Raw genomic sequence first — 20,734 nt, 5'->3', positions numbered from 1 at the left:
TACTAATGACCTAACTAACATTTAACATCTTTGCTTAATTAAAATATTTATATTTTCAGTGCAATTGTAGTATAAAATTTCCGATCCAGAACAATTAGTAGATACTCATTAAAATTCTATGATTTTGTTATGTTTATTGTCATATAATTTATCGTCAACTTAAAAAAAAAGTAGTTTATATAATTTAATTCGTTACACGTTAAGGCCTAAGGGCTTATTTTTTTCCAACTCGTCGAGGGCATTTGTATCCTCAGAACCGGCGGGCCCTGCTTAGCCTAATAAACGAAACCTTTCATATTGAGGGGACGTTTGTATATGCATTTTCAAAGCAATTACTGTAACAATAGAGAATCATCAATTTCTGCAAAGCTGAAAACATACAGTCATACGATAAAGAGAAAAAGAAAGTTACACATTTATAGCATGAGTCAAAGCATGCATTTGGAAATCAGTGAAGAAGATCAACATTAAAATGGAAATACAATCCTGCAATCCAGATTCGAAAGAGACAATACACAGATAACACATTTGATCGGGTTTACGTGTCTTTACTCGCAGTTGCAGAGCTTTTACTTATTACTCATTTACTCTCTTCTCTCACCGTCACCATCTCAAAAGCTCTCAGCCCCTCAATCTCCATCTCCGGCAGCTTCCACACCATTTTCCCTCCCTCTGTTTGCAACAATGACGCGTATGGGTAACGAATCATCTCTATTCATTTCTATTTCAGTGTGTATCTAGGCCCTCTGTTTCTGTCTTCCTTTTCATTTATGTCGTTTAAGTTTTTTTCCGATGAAAATTTAGACCTTCTTTTAGCTTTGATAACACAAATCTTCCCTTTCATTTGCCTTCTTTTGTTCTCGTCTCGTCGTTTTCCTTCACATTTTTTTTTTTTTTTCATCTGGATATTAGATGATTCTTTGTATGTATGTTATTTTCAATTTTATGATCTGTGATGGTTTAATGTCGTGGAAATTAACTCGAATGTGTGTTATCTTTTTCCCAAGTTGTATAATTTTATTTTATTTTTGGGAAAACTCATATTGTTTTGAACTTTTAATTTAGTTTATGAGGTTAAAAGTGGTGAAACATTAAAGGTGAATGTTGATGAAGGCAAACTTGTGACGCTTAAAAAGCTAAACTTGGAAAAGAGACAGACGAGACTGTTTTTCTGAAAGTCAGTTTTGATGGTGGTGTCACACAGCTTGTAGCTGCAAGGCTGAACCTTCCTAGCTGGCCCCACAAAACATTGGATATCATCTTTGATAAAGACTTCCAATTCTCTCACACTGGGAGTAATACCAGTGTCTACCTTTATGCAATCACATCTCAACAAAAAAGTTTTTATCCATATTCATATCCTTTTCTCAAAATATAATAATATTTTTATTATTGAAGTTTGGTGTTGTTCACCCCTTGACCAATTTGCATGTGTGCTCTCTGTGATCACTGTATGTAAAAGTGATGAGGATTCAGATGATGATGATGATGATGAAGACAAAAAGACACCGGAGAAGGTTAGTTTTGACATTTTTTAATTGAGAAAAAGTTATGAATAGAATTTTCGTGATATTTTAGTTTTACCTTGGATTATATTTGTATATGTTAAAACAACAAATGTTTATATGATTGTATAATGTGAATTTATTTATTGACAGGAAGAAGAAAACAAGGTGGAAGGTGGAAGTCGTGCTTGTCCTCGATGTGCACATGTTTGTGTGTTCTGCAAGAGGTATCTTTTTATTTTGATTTGTTTTTATTAATAAATCTATGAGTTTAGTGTTGTAAATGTATTTTCGATATTTGCATGGAATTCCTTGAAAAGTGAGGTCGAGTATATTGGAGAGTGATTAAGGGTAGTAGTTTGTAAAATATCATGCATGGTCTTTAGTAGTTTATGGTTGGTATGAAAAAGACATCAATCATATATTACTCTCTTTATTTATGTCCGATTGTAATGATGTATTTGAATTTGATGAGCAATATATGATTGATATTTTTGTAAAAATACAATAAAATCATAGCATAACAATCCATAATTGTCATCATCGGACATCACCCATTATAACAAATAATATTCTTATGATGAGATGATATTTATTAAGATTTTGTTTCTCAATTACTCACGGTAGTCAATTTTCTCAAAAAAAAAAAGCAAATTAAAACAACCGAAAAACGGTTACTTGTGGCAAAATATCAACTTTCAATCCTAAACTCCCTCTGGTATAAACTAGGAATCAAAATCTCCTTGTAAAGACAACTTAACATTAGGTATTTGTGATGCAACTTAAGGCCCATCATTAACATTATTCTTTTTTATCGAACTCCTTTTGTTTTTCTAGGCCCATTATCACTTTCTTGGACCGATTAATCACTGGTCTCCACAACCATATTTTCTTTTTCATCTGAATAGCTCTTTATTCCATTATTTCATTCACCGTTCGCATCGTTGGGCAACATGTCGATAACAAGTTATACATTGTGTCATGTGATTGTTATACAACCATGGACTGAATATACTTAACCCTTTATCCCGAAATTCCAATGCGAATCAAAATCAATACCTCTTAATGTAATCTTGCAGATTGGGACGGTTTTCAAGTAGTTCTTATCATGAACACAAGAAACACAAATCAAATGAAATCATATGTTACCTTCAGAGGTGAATCCCATCGTATATGGAGTCCAGTATCAGCTATCATCTCTTAACTTACAAGCTTGTAACGGAGAAAATCGATGTTGTCAAACGTTTCCATCATTACTCATTATAATACTAAAAAAAGGAGCTTCACCAGAACGAATGAATGGGACTATGGAGCATCGATTAGAGCTTATAATCTCAACTTTTCTATGATTTTAAGGAGCTTCAAGGAGGCAGGGGAGGGGTTACCTATTGTTGTGGACAAGGTGTGTGGAGGGGTTTAGTTTACTACCGAAGGGGGATACTTCGCGAAAGAAAGTGGCACCAATGGAGGTTGTTCATAAACAAACAACCGAAAAATATGAAGTGTTAGCGATAATATGGAGAGGGTGTGGAGCAAGAATTGGGTGGCAGGGGATTTTTTTTTTAAATAACATGAAAAAATATAAATAAATAAACCTGATAAGAGTAATTTAGTCATTTCATATCTTTTAGGGAGGAGCATTCTCGTGACAAAACAAACATTAATAGAAATTTATATCTAAATTATGAACTTTGGACTTGATTAAGATAAGTACATAACCACATGTAATACATGAATCATTGTTTGTAATTTGTTTTAATTTATTATAAGACAAATTTGCAAAATTAGTCCTTATGGTTTGTTGTTTTTTGGTACTATCCAAAGAGTTTAAACATTACGATATGGTCTTTTTAGCTGGGTTTTGTTCTAGTTATCATCTTCTTCAAAATTAAAAAGACTGTTTTACCTCAATATATATTTTAATGGTTAACTTTTATTAATACTTTATTATTAACACAAAGAGAAAGGGACTTGCAACCCACCTCTCCCCTACCCCAACCTTATCAGACTTTTCCCCTTCTTTATCTTCCCCGCCTACCACCATTGGTCAGCGACACTTGAAATTAAAACAAAGAATTGGTCAAACATCAAGACAAAAAAATGTTGGGATATGAAGTTTTGTCCACACATGGAACACTTGGAGTTGCAAGTGAGTATAGGAATCACAAGTGAGCACTTGGAGGTACATGAATCACTTGGAGAAACATGAAGCACTTGGAGTTGCAATGGAACATCATAAATAAGCATGGAGCACTTGGAGTTCACGAAGCATGTGCCAAAGGAACACATCATCTAAGAAGGGAATGGATCATCAGACAAAGGAACAAATCTTCTAAAAAGAGGTATGGAACACCTAGGAAGGGAATGGAGCATCTTGTAATGTTTCATGACAAAGGTGCGCCACATGTGTTCCTTTGTTGAGCCATGATATCCTTTGATGAGTCACTTATGGAAGATGCGCATGGATGATGCTAGTGGAAGATTCTCTTCGATGATGCTCATGGAAGATGCTTAACGATGATCCTCATGGAAGATGCTCATGCAAGATGCTTATGGATGATGCTCATGGAAGATGCTCATCGATAATGTTCATGAACGATGCTCATGAGGTTGAAGATTCCAGAAGTGTCCACATGACATTTTGTGATTGGTTGAAAATTATGGCATCCCCTTTATGGGCTAATTATGGATATGTTGCACGAGTGTGTGCGAGTGCTTGTACACAATAATTTCATGAGAACAATCATTGTGGGTTTGATTGCACATCCTTTGAAGCACTTAGTAAGCAAGAAAGTTTCTTTTGTTTTGAGAGCTCAAGTGAGGTGTAACCTTTGTGTGTGATTATAATTGTTCTAGGGAGTTTAATAAAATTCTCTCTTTCTTGTTCACCCGTGGACGTAGGTCACCTTGACCGAACCACGTTAAATATTGTTTTTACTTGATTTATGTTTTTGCAATTTCTTGAAAAAATTAAAATAAGAAGATTTCAAGATCAGGGGCTAATGCAAGAGGCAAGGTGCCCTCAACGGTTTGAAATTATCACATTAGAGTAGCCTTAAAACCTTATCAATTTTATTTTCTTAATACAACATGCTCTCGTACATTTGTTATTGTATTTTCTATTAGTTATTGTGTTTTGGCAAAAGATTCATACTATAAAATACTAATTTAAGATATAAAATATATTAACAGATGTTTAAGTGAGATATTACGTTGATATAATGAAACATAATTCTTCACATGGTTCTGTAATACTGTTGATTACACTACAACGTCAACATGTTCCTTTTAACCATTTCAAGTATAGAACATTTACAACCTTGTGTTTAATGTTTTTTTTAAACAAACAAACGTAGCGTTGTAGTTCTATTTTTTATTTACTATGAAACATACTGTTAAAAATATACCAAATTATAACATCCTACTTTAAAGTTTTAACTATTTTCTTATTGGGAGATAATGGGCGTGTTTGGCAAAAGTAGCTGTTAGCTGGAAGCGGGTAGCGGGTAGCGTGTAGCAGGTAGCTGATAGCGGGGAGCTGTAGCTTTTATTTGTTATATGAATATTTGGCAAAAGTAGTTGGAAGCTTTTAAAATATATAAAATTACATAAAAGGACAATTCATTAAAAATAAATAAATATATAAATATATTTTTAAGGGTAATTATGGAAATTGATTTCAAAAGCTCAGGAGCGTTTTGTTAAACACTACATGAAGTAGCTTTTAGAATCGGAGCATTTTGTTAAAACTAAAAGCTAAACGCTCGTACTGCCAAACGAAACTTTTTGTTTAAACTAGAGCGTTTTATCAAAAGCTAAAAGCTAAAAGCTCCCAAACGCTTCCAAAAGCTCTGTGCCAAACACGCCCAATATCTTGTAGATTCCTTCAAGCTTGTTGTTGAACTGACTACCACATTTGCGTTTCAGCTTTTAGAGTACATTAATAATCAGAAAATATGTTTATCAAGATAGCAAGTGAAAAAGGGTGGTTTTGGACTCTTGGAGATCTTGGATTTTTAGCATGAATAGATACACTTTTCCCCCGAAAGAAGCATGTTCGCAAGATCCTTTTTATAAAATCCTTACATCTTGATTCTACATATTAAAACATACCCATTAAAGAAATGAGTTGGATGTAATAAATAACAACATACTTCTATCAATTTGTGTGTAAGAGCACCATACTTCCATTTTTTTTTCTGTAACAACGTTGTAATTTCAATAAAAAAAATTAAATAAAAACTAGGATGTAATAAAAAAAACAATAAGAAGTAAATTGTTATTTCTTGCATTTAAATCATAAAATAAAAACAAATAGTTCTATTACTCACTTTCCAGAAGTCTTTGATTGCTAACCATACATAAGTTTGATAAAACTGCGTGAACAAAGTAATTAATAGGATCAAAAATACTAATCTATGTTGTTAGTGAGTAAGGTAAGTTAGATACTTGTATTTTTTTACTTATTTATGTGGATTAAAGTTGAATGTTACCACGTAACGCAGGACCAATTAATTTTATCATAACAAACAAAAAGAAAAACAAGTAATACGCCAAAACCCTAACTCATAAAGATATCAAATTTGCAATGTACTTTACCCGTATGCAACAATGGAAATATATTATATATCCAACTACTTTCAAACTTTCTACTACTTACATGTTTCAAAAAATAGCAAGCCACAAGCATAACTTACACATGAAAAGTAGACATAATGAGTTAATCCATACTCAAGTGAGTGTGAGTCAACATAAAAAAATCCCTTCAGATTGGCTAATATCCTTACTTAGGTGTCGATTTAGTTGGTAGTATACATAGATCAAATTGACTATTATTGAGGCTATGATTTTTTCATGATGAACCATTAATAATGTGAGCCAACTGTTTTGACCTAACAATTCAGTACCCTCGAAAACATACTATGAAGGAATAATACCTCATTCATCATAGCTTTATGTGAAGTGAACGAAAATGTAAGTTAATTGAGATTTTTTAGACAAAATATTAGTTCGTTGAGTTTTCTTGAACAGACAAAACATAATTGGGTTTTTTGAACGGTTTGAAAACTTCGATGAGCTTTTAAGTTATTTTCCCTATAAACAAACAATCGAAGAATATGAAATGGTAAGGAAGGTATGGAGGAGGTGTGAGGTGAGGTTGAGTGGTGGCCCTATTTTTTTGTTTGATAACATAAAAAAAATAAACAAATAAACTTGATAAGTGTAAATTAATCATTTTATGTATTTTAGGGACCACTCTTGTGACAAAATAAACATTAAGGCCAATTTATGTATAAATTCTTAACTAGGGACTTGACTAAGGCCATCTTCAATGGTAGTTTAATAGGGAGTTGAATGAGGAGTTTAATCCCATTAAACTCAAAATCCCCATTGTGGGTTAATGACATGACACTCAATAGAATGGGAAGTTCAATCCCCCATTGAACTCCACACTCTCTCTCCTCTCACACACATATAAATGATGTGGCAATCCATTAAATTGTATTGGGTTTAATGGAGTGTAGAGTTTAATAGGTAAAATTGTATTGTAAGTGGAATGTAAATGTGGCAATCCATTTAACTCATTTGAGTTCAATGCATTGAAGATGACCTAAAAAAAGTAAATAACCACATGGATCCTTTTTCTGTAATTTACTTTAATTTGTTATAAGACAAACTTGTAAAAATGATCATTGTGGTTTGCTGTTTTTAGGTGTCTTCCAAACAGTTTAAAAATTACGGATATGGTGTTTTTAGCCTAGTTTGATTGTAGGTTTTGTCTACGTCAAAATTAAAATGACTATTTTATCTTAATGTATATTTTTTAGTTGTTAATTTCTTAATGTTTTATTATTAACACAAAAGAGAGAGAGACTTGCAACACCTCTCTCCCACCCCACCTTAATCGACAACTCACATTCTCCCCCTCTTTATCTTCTCTGCCAACCATTATTTGTCCGTGACTACTTGAAATTGAAATAAATAATTGGTTGAACATCGAGATAAACAAATTCATCAGATCCAAATAAATTAAACACAAATGTTATGCAATTTCTTGAACAAATTCAAATAAGAAGACTCTAAGAGCATGATATGATGCAACAACAAGAGGAGGGGAGGTTCCCTCAACGAGTCAACGATTTAAGAATTTTCACATTGGAATAGGCTTAGATTTGATGTTTTTCTTATTAATACAACCGGGCACATGCTCTCAATCAAATTTGGGCTAAGGCTTGCACTTTGAAAGTTGGGGGAATTGGGCTTTAGCTGAAAAAAATCAAGCCCACTCCTGGCTATAATTGGGTCACAAACATTCATATGACTATTGTAGTATTGTTCTTTACTCTTGGTTCTTTATAATTTTTTTTTTTATATTTTGTCAAACCGTATATGATTAAACCTTAGAAATGTACCCCTTCTCTCTTCGGCAACTCAAAAAAGCCATAAAATCCTTAAAAAAACAATGCGGATGAAACTCAAAATTTAAGCCCATAATTTCGCGGACATCTCGAATTCAAACTTGGAAAGAAACATGTTAGCATATTCAGGGGCGGAGCCAGGATTTTGAAATAAGGGGGGCTTACATTATAATCAAAGGCGGTATACAAGCACAAAAACTAGAAGACCGAAACTAAAACTTCAAAACAATCCCAAAGAAATACCCAATCTTTTCTCTTCTTTTCTAGATTGGTTCTTGGTAATAAGATCATTAAGACTTAGGGTATATTCATCAAAAACAATATAGTAGGCTAGTAGCTCACCATGATCTTGAAAAAGCTCGCATGTTTGACAAACCAAAATAACAATTGAAAAATAAGTTTTGTCAAACAACTAATTATTTTGGGAAATCATTAGCTAAAAAACAAAATAAAAATAAAAACATAAGATAGTAAATTAACAATCAATAAGTGTATTTTTGTTAAATTCTAATAGACCTAGTGATAATTATCTTTCAATTTGATTGTTTTACAACTTGAAATTGTTTCTTGAGACTTATCTCAACTTGTTAAATCATAAGATCTATTTTACAAATGATAAATAATTATTCAACACAGTAAAGAAACAAAACCAACACACAAAACTAATACAAATAAAATGATAACGATAAAAGTAAAGTAGTGCTAGGAGGTTACCTTTTGTTTCCAATAAAAATCACAAAGAATATGTTCTTGATTTTTTCTCCTTAACCATACAACAACAACGGCGCCAACAATTTTACTATAGCAAAAAAGGTTGAAATAATTTAGAATAAGAGATATTGATCTCTTCTTCTCTGTGGCAAAAAGAAGAAAATTTTATTTCTTCCTTTTTTTTTATATGCAAACAGAAGCGAAAGTGGCAAAAATTTACAGCAAACTTGAAAAGAATTGATTTATTGATACGTAGATAGTGAGCGGCCGCTACGATATGCCTACGCCTGGTAATTATTTAGGGTTTTAAAGTTTATAGGATTGAGTTATGAAGATATAAATTAATAACGAACTTGTTTTTTTGGTTTTGTTTAAAAAGTAAATTAGTCTCAAATGAAGTTTACGTGTTCCAAAATTTTAGAGATTATATTGATGTTATTGTTATATTACTAGCTACTTAAAAGAAAAAAAAATGAGTGGCAGTTAAAACTTAAAAAATAATGGGAGGGGCTTTTAGGGTTTAGTGATCTCATATGGGCTTTGAATGGACAAGATGCAGTACATAAATTAAGAGATTAGGGGGGGGCTTAACACCCGCATGTCCCCCTGTTGTCTCCGCCATTGAGCATATTGAATATTCTTCCATTGCTATGTGTTTGAATCTTTTATCCTTCTAATGATCACTCATTTTTTGTTGGTGGTCTTAGGAATAAGACAATGGTTAACGTATATTGCTATATGTATAATAATGAACACATTTTCTAAATTAAGTATCAACATAGAGCAATTGTTATTCTTTGCGTTTAACACAAACAAATTGTTCTTAAGTAAACCTAACTTTCACATTTCTTTCTGAAGTTTTTTGTGTATGAAATACTACACAAAAATATTATTGTAGATAATATCCCATGAAAAAAGTATTACGATAACATATACTCTAGTCAAATATATCAAATTTACAACCATCATCAAGGTGATTAAGTGGTAAACATTCTAAAATGGAGAGGTTCCACGTTTAAGTCTCACAAGTTTCAATAGGTCGACCTGGTTGTTGAAAATAAAGATATATTTGATTAACGACTAGATCTTAATATTAAAAAAACCATTGTAAATAAGGCCTAATGATCGGGGATTGACCCAAATTTTTTTGAAGTGGGGGCAAAACCTTTTTTTAGAACTTTTTATGGGGGCAAATTTTTTTGAAGAGTCAAAATATATAATTTTGAATGGTTAAAATATAATATTTTTTGAAAAAGAAAAAAAAACTATTTTTTAATTAATTTTTTTGTTGTGGGGGCAGCTGCCCCCATTGTAGGACCGCCCTGCTAACGATAATTATTTTTTCCTAGATTTTTATGGAAGGTGCACCAATAAGTTTATACAAAAACCGCATGATGATGGTATAGGGTTTCCTCATAAGACAATGCAAGTGGTTGTAAGCTTATGAGATGAATCTAATTGGGCCACGAATGGTGGTAAATTCAAGGTCAATTGGTCACATGCATCGTTTAACATCAATTTTCGAGATTTTAGAATTGATGGATGTTTCAAAACCCAATGGCCCTAATAAGGATTGTAATTCCTCAAGGTATCCTTGAAATAACCAAAAGTACTGGCAATTAAAGAGTATCAATTAAGAGCTAATGACAATATGAAGAAAATCATATGAAATAGTGTATCAATTAAGAGCTAATGACAATGCGAAAAAAAATCATATGAATTATGATGAGGTATCCAATGCCTCCCATGTTGGTGATTTTTGTGTCACCATGTCATTTTAAGTAACTGAAACTAACATGTGAGGTAAGGCGTTTCATAATTTGTACTCTAATATGTGTACGGAGTTGTGCGGAGTGCACGCATGTATAAGATCGAATTAGAAGCTGGTTCGACATCGAGTCGGGGGTCCGGAGGCAGCGCCCCTGGGCCCGGGGTTTCCAAAGGGGTGGCACCCATTTGACAGAGTGTAGGGGCAGCGCCCCTAGTGGGGTCCAAGGGGCAGAGCCCCTGGTTGGGATCTCGTTGACCTAAATCCAATTTCTTGAGGGTGATTATGGTAAAACTAACGAAACTCGTTAGTTTTTGGTAACCCTAAATCCTCATTAAATTCGGATTAACATTACTTGCTTCCAAAGCAACTAATGACGACCCAACCCTAATGAAACTCTAATCTTGTTTAATATATAAACAGTTCTTCCTCTACAAGGAGGTGACGATCTTAAGCTCTCGTTTTTCATCATACTTTCACAGAATCTCTAGCATATTGGCTTACATTTTCTGTGCCTAGAAACGTAAGTGTCCACTTGGATTATCATAGGCTTAATTTCTTGTAACCCAGACATAGGGTAGAAAAATCAGTTCGGAAAGTGATATCACGATCCAAGTTGGTATCCAGATCTCCACCACAAACCCTAAATTTCCTTACATCCCCAGGAATACCATGAGTGATAATGTAGTAATTTCATCAATAAAAGGTATAAGTAAGTGATAAAAAAAGAGTATGAATTATGAATTGTATCCTTATCCTTCCCCTACAGTGTATTAAGGGGTAATGTGGTGATGGTATTAGTAATTGGGTTTGGTAGGGTTGGGCTTAAGGGTTGTGATGCACTTCATTTCCTTGGATTATATTTGTATATGTTAAAACAACAAATGTTTATATGATTATATAATGTGAATTTATTTATTGACAGGAAGAAGCAAACAAGGTGGAAGAAGCAATAACATACATATTTTCGTTTTCTATTGTTCTATATGTATTTTTGGGTGTTCGCATAAACTTTGACAGATTGGTATTTCGTTGAGAGGGGAGGGTTGAAGATTTTATTTAATTCTAATGTCATGATTTTTAGTAGATTTGTTGTTAGTATTAAAAAAAACATCATTTAATTGTGTTTCAATCATCATCTATTTTCCTTGCAATTTGTTTTTAAAATTTAGGTACAATTATTGCTCATGTAGATTTACTAGTTAGTTTGTGCATGGAAAATTGTTGTTTTAGAAACGTAACATACACGCTCGTTGTGTTTGTTGTTTTAGTTGGTCAAACAAACAAATCAGTTTGATGTTTTTAACCTAAACCTATATGACAACCTTTACCCATTGTAACTTCACAAGAAGGAAACATTAAAATGGACATTATTTCCGAGTACGATTCATATAATTTTGAACCTACTCCTTATGATCATTATTAAAACACTTATAATAATAAAAAAAATAAAAATAGTAAACATGATTTACAATTTTGCATCATGTTTAAAATGTATTGTTATGTATACATTAAAAGGAAAAAACAACAACACATGGGGAATAGTTTGGGGTTTGAGTATAGGCATCAATAAATAATAAGCTTTTATACCGCCCCTCTAACACCATCTTCACGATGAACTTTTTTAGTATCACAAACAGACATGCCACCACCAGCCACCGCACTGATGGCCACCACCTCAAACATAGAATCGAAAGCTTGGTTCCAATCCTAGTTGCTATACTCTTCCATTTCATTGGCCTGTGGCGTGGGCGGCACAACCCAACCATAAGATTTTTAGGCGATCTTGATGTGATTACACCTACCTTTCAGGTAAAGTGCTTTCAATCTTTCCCTGATTATGTTTCATATAACATTGATTTCTTATAACATTGATTTCTAGATGGAAGATCAAGAAAAGTGTAAGAACAAAAAAAGATCGAGAATAATTAAGCCCCATCTGTAGATGGTAGTCATAGTAATAAAAGAAGTTGTATAGTTGTACATGGTATTTTCTTTACATGTCCTACACAGATAAAATTCAGAAATTTAGAAAATAATAAATAACCTTACGAAAAATTTCGAGTGAATGTTAATGGATGGTTGACATGTAAATGGTACTTTGATAAAAATTGGTAAGTAGGTTAATTAATTGTATTTTATAAACTTTATAAAAGTAGGTTACCTGAAATGGTACAAAATGTGATAATGTGAGATGTTTGGCAATATATCTTAAGATAACCCTAGAGATATGTTATAATATGAAAGTTACTTGCAAATACCTCCTAAAAGGCATTAAAACACCTTACGAAACGTGAAATTAATATCTAAACCAAAAATATGTTTGGTAAACTAGATGCGTATGTCTGATAGTTTCATTTTATTTACTTTTTTTTATAGTTTATTTTAGCATGTTTCATTCATAGTTTAGCTAACTTTCATGCATATTTTCCTTTTTGTTATTTTATGACTATTTTGGGTACTTTCTAGTTTTATGAGTGTAATTGAAGATTTTAAGGAGACTAGTGGAGCGGGATCTTTGGGAGGCAAATGGACTTGGAGGATAATGAAGATTCATGGGCAAAAAGATCAATAAAGATGATGCAAATCATGTGCTTGTTGATTATTTGAAGGCTTGGAGAATATGATCTTTGAATTTGCAAGAAAATGGAAGAATATTTGAGTATGCGAGCGAATACGGAAGCTATGGGTGATTTGGAGAAGCCAAATTGGGCTTAAAATGAAGAAAACATGAAGAAAAATGGGCTAAGAGATGTCTAGACTCGAACTGGGGCAGTGGGCTAAGCTTTGGAGGCCCAAAAACTCAAATTAGCCCACATCAGGAGGCACCTACGCACGGTTGCACGACCCGTGCATGGAGCTACAGGGGGTAGTTTTGGAATTTTGTATTTAGTGCTATATGAGGAAGGATGGTGTGCAACTTTTCTACACTTCTACACATCCGAAATTTGAAGGTTTCTTTGGAGATTTTGGAGCATTTGGAAGGCCAATAACACATCAAAAACATCATTTTTTTGCTTTTGTTTCCTGCTAGATGTTTGGTATAATCTACTCTCATTTTGTTATCTTGAGTTTAGTCATGTTAATCTAAACTAATATTTTTTGACTTTGGTGAAATCATTTGAATATTTGGTTGAATGTTGAAGAACTCCATGAACTTGTTCTTGAATTTTTATGAAAATATTTTATGTTTTAACATCTTCTTGTTACTTGTATGTTTTTATTCATGAGTTTAAATGTCTTTGTAGTGATTAGTTGGCTAATTTTTTGATTAAGTAATGGATCTTCAAATTAGCAAGGAACAAGTGGTTCTTGTGTTATTTTTCACTTCACACAGTCACAAAAACATTTTCTCCAACCTGGTAGTGAAAGCATTTGACTCCTCTTGGATTTGGTGACTTTTTGGTTCTTAATATATTGAAAGAAGAAGATGAATAGGAATTGTATCTATATTGTATACTGATTGAATTACATAGGATTACAATTAGGGTATATATATTGAAAGAGGCGGCTAACTAATGGATATATCTACGGAAACAATATTTGACAAAGTAATATAAACGTGGACTAAATATATGGATCTAAATATGTGAATAGATATAACCGGGGTATATCTTAATATACCCCCGCAAGATGGACGATCCACTGAGAAGACCAATCTTAGAAATGAGATAATGAAACCTTAGTCTTGGTAAAGGTTTGATGAGGGCATCATCTAGTTGATCATCACCTGCTATGTGTTGCACCCGTATAGACCTTTGCTGGAATTTTTCTCTTACAAAGTGGAAGTCTATGTTTCATTCTTGAGTGAAATGGCACTTAGGTTGTCACAGTATATAACAGGTATGGTAGAAGATGAAATGCCTATTTCACTTAGCAATGAGATAAGCCATTGAACTTCAGTGGTTGTGGATGCAACAACTATAAATTCAGCTTCTGTGGAACTTCGAGCAAGAGTGCTTTGGCGTTTGGGGATCCATGAGATAGGATTTGAACCAAGGTAAATAATATATCCAGTAGTACTTATATAGTTATCTTTGTTTCCTGCCCAATCAGAATCAGTGAAAGCATGAAATGTAAGTGGTGATTTCCGATGTAGAACTATGCCATGATGTAGAGTGCCATGTGTAACGCCCGTGTTTCTAGACTAGACATTAATTATGATGTAACAGTCTAGGTTAACCTTTGTAACCCGTCTTGAAATAATAAAGATGTATTATTTGAGTATTATGTGTTTTATGCTTAATTATGTGACTTAAATGAATTAAAGATAAAAATAAGTGTCAAAATAAAATGTTAGATAAACCTGATATCTATGAAGGATGTGGTAGTGGTCATGACAAGGTTTCCGAATATATAAAGAATGTTGAAATCTGAGTTATAACGAAGAAGTTATGACCTGTCGAAGTTTCGCGACAGAACCGGCACGACGCTGAATGACGTAAAACATGAATTTAAGATAGAGAGATATCTAGAATTAGTGATCTAAACGAAAGTCATAGAATACGTTAAACCGAGAGCGTACATAAGAAGAACATCAAAATCTGACTTCGTATGAGGAAGTTATGATATTTCGAAGTTTTGAGTTAGCAGTATGCAGCCCAAATCTCGAGATAAAGATCGAGTGATATTTGGCCGAAACAATCTAAATGAGAATCTAAGATCTCGTCGATAGTAGTCCAACAGTAAAAAGACAGATGAAAACGGACGCCAGATGAAGAAGATATGATTTTCTAATGGAGTTTTCCTGTCACAGCCTACTAAAACAATATATTAAAAGTTAAAGTCAAAATTAGCCGATGGAGTCTAAACGAGAGTTCTAGAGCATAATCTCACCTATGCGTGGACATAAAGAACATCGAAAATGGAGCTTGTATACAAAATATATGAATTTCTGAAGTTCGGAATACAAAAATCGAGGCTGTGTCAGAACTCACGACGTGAGCACAGACCTGACGCCTTCCAGAGAAAATGGACGAGTGACGCACGCAGTGACCTACAGGGGTTACGACGTGAGAATTAGAAACTTATGACGTGAGTGCAGAAATCTCACCCTATAAATAGAAATCAAGGGTCAGGCGATTTTGGTTGTTCCTCCCTTACTCTTCCCCTCCGTATTACCTCGTTTTGCGTGCAACTCATACCCCGAAGCCCCGATATCATTCCCGAGACCCGAAGCGAGCCCTGAAGCGTGAAGATCCCGAGAAGAAAACAGTTTCTGAGCCGAAGCTCTGCCCAAGAGAAGCCTGGTGTGTGAAGATCTTCCAGATTTACCGAAGAATACTACTTTTAGAGCCGTAGTGTTATCCGATCATCTTCTGATCAAGTGAGTGTATATTCCCTTTCTTCTAACACATAGATATGAATTATCTACTTTAGAATACGTGTTACGTATGTATAAATATACATATGTATATATGTTATTTGTTTATTTGGGATGAGTATCTTATCAGTTTTTAAGTTGCATATGAATGCATATGTATGTTGTTATCTACAAAAATGTTGGGTAGAACTTGGGTAGATAGTTGATGTGTGATAAACTGATGAGAGGCGTTGATGTTGTTGTTGATCTAGTCATCTAACGGAGTATGGATGACGACCACAGACTCTTTCTAGACAGTCCAGTGGAACGCTAGCAGGTTCATAACCTGTAGGTGTTGTGAACGATGTGTTTACCGGTGTACTCTATCCCCCACATGGTTGCCTTTAGGACATCTATTGTTGAGGAAACCCCTTGCAGTAATGTCCGTCCCGATGAAAATCTTAGATTAGGTCCCTTGTAATTGATGTTGTTTTAGGGACGTAAAGTGAGGATAACGGGAATGGGTAATCGGCTTATTGTTGGTTGATGAAATTAAATATAATTATTTATTGTAGGTTGAAAACCCTATATGCTCACCAGACTCCCAAACTTGACCCACTCAGTTTATTTGTATTACAGGAAGTGGCGTGAGGGCATATGATGGATGAATCATCAAGTTATTTTGTTTATAAGCCTGTAGTTGTATATAACTGTTGTATGGCTTGTAATATGTCGTTTATGCTTTTGTATCTGTATTGGAATATGATATCCTGAGTTTTAATTATCTAATGAAAATACATTTCTTTACGAAATGCTTTGGTAAATATTACTTTATCATATTTTATTTTTGGAAACAAATTACGCAACTCTTTTAAATCAATGGATTTACTCTGAAATTATTTTAAAAACATAAATAAAACCGATCTTTTCTGGCCGTGATTTTGGGGATGTCACACCATGCAAATATCGTATTAATCATTTCAGAGCTGTTAAATGTATAGAAGTTGGAGCCTGCATAAATTGAGACAAACAATTTACAGTAAAGGATATGTTTGACCTTGTCAAGGATAAATAATGCAGGGCACCAACTAGAGTGCGATACTCAGTTGGGAGTGGATGTAGTGTGCCGCCTTTTAATGTGAGTATTTCTGAACTGATCATTGGTGTGGAAATAGGCTTACAATCTGTCATTTTAGCTCTAGTGATAATATCAAGAATATATTTTCGTTGAGAGAGTAGGATTCCATTTGAGTGGAGAAGAACTTCAACACCTAGGAAGTAGGATAAGGAACCAAGATCTTTTAGAGAAAATTTAGATGAAAGGTGAGTGAGGAATTTAGATAAGTGGGTGGGAGATGGAGAGGTGACTATAATGTCATCAACATAGACAAGTACTATAATGAAAATTTGGTTGTTTTTGAGAATAAAGAGAGATGGATCAGAAATTGTGGCTTTGAATCCAAGAGAGATGAGGTATGTTTTGAGTTCATCATACCAAGCACGCGATGCTTGTCGTAGTAGTCCATATAGGGCTTTGTTTAATTTGCAAACATGGTGAGGATAAGATGGGTTGACAAAGCCTAGGGGATGGGACATGTAAACGTTTTCGTTTAGGGTACCTTGTAAGAAGGCGTTGTTTATATCCAATTGAAAACTTGAATCGTATAAGTAAAAAACTTTAAAGAGTAAGTAGTAAAAAAATTGAAAACTTTAAGACGATCAAAAAAAAAAACGAATCTATTAATTACGGCTTAAAATAATAAATGAATTACAACTTAAAATAATAATTACGACGTAAAGTACGAAACAATGTATTTTAAACCTTAGGATAGGTTTTTTTTAGCACCACATTTTTTTGTTGTAAAGATGTATTGAAGCTTCATTGAGTCACATGAGCATCATGCTCAAAATCAAATATCAACGAACACAAAAATAAAAATAATGTTTTGACTTTTTATTTGTATATTTATATTTTTGTTTATTTATTTATATTCTGAATCATCTTCGTTGCTTCGCTCATCTTCTAAATTCCATGTACAGAAAGAGTTTTAAATTAATGGGGTGTAATATAATATACTTGGAATGAGGTGATAACATTGATAAGCGTGAGATATGCCTTCTTTTTTGTTATATATGAAACCATTTATTTGTTTAAATACTTTAAAATCGAGATGGGAAGAAATAATTTACTGTTTTAAGAATAAAATTATTTTAGTAGTTTTCTTATATTTAGAATTTTATATATGATAATTATTAAATTGATAGTTATTTTATTTTAACCATGAATTTTATAAAGGATGATATAATGGTTATTTATTTGTATTTAGACATACATCATCATTCGGTGTGGGCGCATATTGTATTTTTTTTTTTTTTTTTAAATTTTATCCGCACAACAGTTCCCTGTTTATCCTTACCTCCCCCTTCACCTCATTTTCATAGGATGTGTGTATTGTTGTTGTGGTTACATCTGTTGAAGTCATTTCAAAATCCAGCATTTTCAAGATTTCCAACATTTCTTGATACTGAAAATGGCTCTTATCTTCCATAAGAAAAACATGAAGCTTCCCATTTACTTCCACAACACTATTACCAGGCACTTTCTTTCTCCCACTCCTTTTCATTTTGTTTCTTACATCAGCTACTTCATCCCACTTCCTTGCTTTCGCATAAAAATTCGATATCAAAGCATAAATCCCTGAGTTATCATCAGGATTCAACTCCAAGATCCTTTTAGCTACCATTTCTCCAATTGAAAACTTACCATGGTTATGACATCCTGACAAAAGGGCAACCCAAAAAGGGAGCCCTGGTTCAGTTTTCATTGAACCAATCAGATTATAAGCTTCCTCAACGTGTCCACCACGTGCCAACAGATCAGCCATACAAGCATAATGTTTATCGGTTGGGTTAATGTTATATTCATGAACCATGAGCTTGAACCATAATCTACCTTCTTCTACTAAACCTGCATGACCTAATGCTGATAAAAGAGAAGCAAAAGTGGTATGATCTGGTTTTGATTTTGATTCTAACATGTTATGGAACACTAAAAGAGCTTCATTCCCATGCCCATGACTCCCGTAGCTAGCTATCATTGTGTTCCACATGACTGTATCCTTAAGGGGAATTTCATCGAACACGTTGCGTGCGTAAGGAAGGGACCCACATTTTGAGTAGGTATCGATCAAAGTTGTGCCTAAAATTTGATTCAAAGCTACCGTTCTTATCACATATCCATGTAGTGATTTAGAAAGTTTCAGAGACCCGATTTGAGAAGAAGCTAAGAGTATACCAACAATGGAAGTCGTATCTGGTTTGAATCCGAAGCTCTGCATCTCTACTAATAAATCAAATGCGTTAATAGCAAACCCATTTTGAGCATAACCAGAAATTAAGGCACTCCAAGCAACTATAGTCTTGTAGTGGATTGATTTGAATACTCGAGCTGCAAGCTCAATGTTTCCAGTTTTTGTATGCATGTCTACAAGACTGGTTTGAATTACTACATCCATGGGAAGAAGATGACTTCTAATTAAATAGCCATGTACAGAAAGACCCAATTTTGTATCGTTAACATTGGCACAAGCCTGAATCAAACCCAAAATCACAATTCGATCTCCTTTCATGCCTTCCTTTTGCATAAGACGATATATATCTATGGCTTCATCGCCTCTCCCACTTTGAGCAAACCCTGTTATCATCGTAGTCCATGAAACAACATCTCTTCTTGGCATTTTCTCAAACACTTTAAGTGCGTCATTCATTTTCCCACACTTTGCGTAGAGATTCAACAGTGAAGATCCTACAAACACATCATGTTCATACCCGTACTCGATTGCTTGCTTTCTAATCTCTTCTCCCAGTTCCAAGTTCATCATGCTTGTGCAGGCCTTGAGTGCCACCGTGAAAGTGGAGCTGTCAGGTCTAATTCCTTCAGAATTCAATTCATGGTATAGATTAATTACTTCACCAGGACTATCTTTACGAGAGTAAGCGATTAGCATAGCGTTCCAAGCATCCACCCGTTTCTTAGGAATTCTATCAAACACCTTGTGAGCAAGTTCAATATCCCCAGTTCTAGAATACGAGGCTATGAGTTGGGTATTACAATTCCCAGTATTAATGTACCCGGAAACTATCAGCAAAGCATGGATCTTTGCGACTGCTGGGGAATCTTTACAAGCGAGATATAACGATTTCATTCTCTTCGGAGGAAACATCCATTCCATATATGTTTGTTTTTTAAATCAAGATTTCCTGATGTTTTTGAGCTGGGAAGGAAGGATCTGTTCTCCACTTAACTAGTGTTTATAAATTATACTCTCGAAATAAGTTTCTTGAATCGGATGGCGCACTCTTCATGTATAATAATGTGCATATCATAGACAATGATCTACATCTCATGAATAATCATGTAAATAACAATTCACAACATTATTCAACTACATATCATGTGTAATAACAAAAAAGAAGCCTCATATTGTTAAAAAAACATTACAATGTCAAATACTTGAGTAAGTTTTAGGGGTATTAATTAAATACCAAAACCAATACACGATGTAAAAAAACCCAATGAAGTGAAAAAACCAAAAGTTGGACCATAGTTGAAAAACAAGTTGGAACATATATTTTTATAACAATTTCCTTGACCATTAAGATAATCAAAATGTGTTTACTTATTGTATAAAAAATAGGAAAATAACATGTAGTCTTTTTGTTTGACCATTAATATGACTAGAACCCGGGTTTGTGGAGTTTGAAGCAAGTATACGCATCGAATCGGAATCCATTTGCATCTTTAATATATGAAATTTTGCATCTTTAAAATGCTACTTTTTAATAACAACCAATTCAACTATAACTTTTGTGTAATTAAAATACAAAGCTACCAATTCAACTATAACTTTTGTGTAATTAAAATACAAAGCTACCGATTCAACTACAACTTTTGTGTAACTAAGATACGAAGACATGATTAATGTTATATTTTTTTAAAGACATTTGTCAGAAAAAACTAACTTGATGT

At 33.6% G+C, this 20,734-nt stretch overlaps 2 protein-coding genes across 2 annotated transcripts; one reads left to right on the top strand and one right to left on the bottom strand.

Moving 5' to 3' along the window:
• Nucleotides 1–416: 416 nt before the first annotated feature.
• On the top strand, nucleotides 417–3,221 carry LOC145017814 (heat shock 70 kDa protein 8-like). Its single transcript, XM_078975769.1, has 4 exons — nucleotides 417–697; nucleotides 1,066–1,517; nucleotides 1,659–1,732; nucleotides 2,585–3,221. Exons 2-4 carry the CDS (start codon nucleotides 1,465–1,467, stop codon nucleotides 2,707–2,709), a joined length of 252 nt encoding a protein of 83 aa, XP_078831895.1. The 5' UTR covers nucleotides 417–697; nucleotides 1,066–1,464; the 3' UTR covers nucleotides 2,710–3,221.
• A 14,797-nt stretch (nucleotides 3,222–18,018) lies between these two features.
• Nucleotides 18,019–20,129, bottom strand: LOC145014053 (Tetratricopeptide repeat (TPR)-like superfamily protein). The gene has a single exon (XM_078972419.1). It carries the CDS (start codon nucleotides 19,935–19,937, stop codon nucleotides 18,090–18,092), a length of 1,848 nt encoding a protein of 615 aa, XP_078828545.1. The 5' UTR covers nucleotides 19,938–20,129; the 3' UTR covers nucleotides 18,019–18,089.
• Nucleotides 20,130–20,734: the final 605 nt, after the last annotated feature.

This window comes from Lactuca saligna, chromosome 9, assembly GCF_052625555.1.
Source record: "Lactuca saligna cultivar CGN05327 chromosome 9, ASM5262555v1, whole genome shotgun sequence".
NCBI classification, from domain to species: Eukaryota; Viridiplantae; Streptophyta; class Magnoliopsida; order Asterales; family Asteraceae; genus Lactuca; species Lactuca saligna.
Note: the sequence above shows the minus strand (reverse complement) of the source record. Positions and strands in the feature narration are given on the sequence as shown.

Bases quoted from the DNA above. Each gene is read 5' to 3' on its own strand.
- LOC145014053 (XM_078972419.1), bottom strand. From the start codon at position 19,937: ATGGAATGGATGTTTCCTCCGAAGAGAATGAAATCGTTATATCTCGCT.
- LOC145017814 (XM_078975769.1), top strand. From the start codon at position 1,465: ATGAGGATTCAGATGATGATGATGATGATGAAGACAAAAAGACACCGG. The intron at 1,518-1,658 runs GTTAGTTTTGAC...ATTTATTGACAG, and splicing joins ACAAAAAGACACCGGAGAAG to GAAGAAGAAAACAAGGTGGA. The intron at 1,733-2,584 runs GTATCTTTTTAT...GTAATCTTGCAG, and splicing joins GTTTGTGTGTTCTGCAAGAG to ATTGGGACGGTTTTCAAGTA.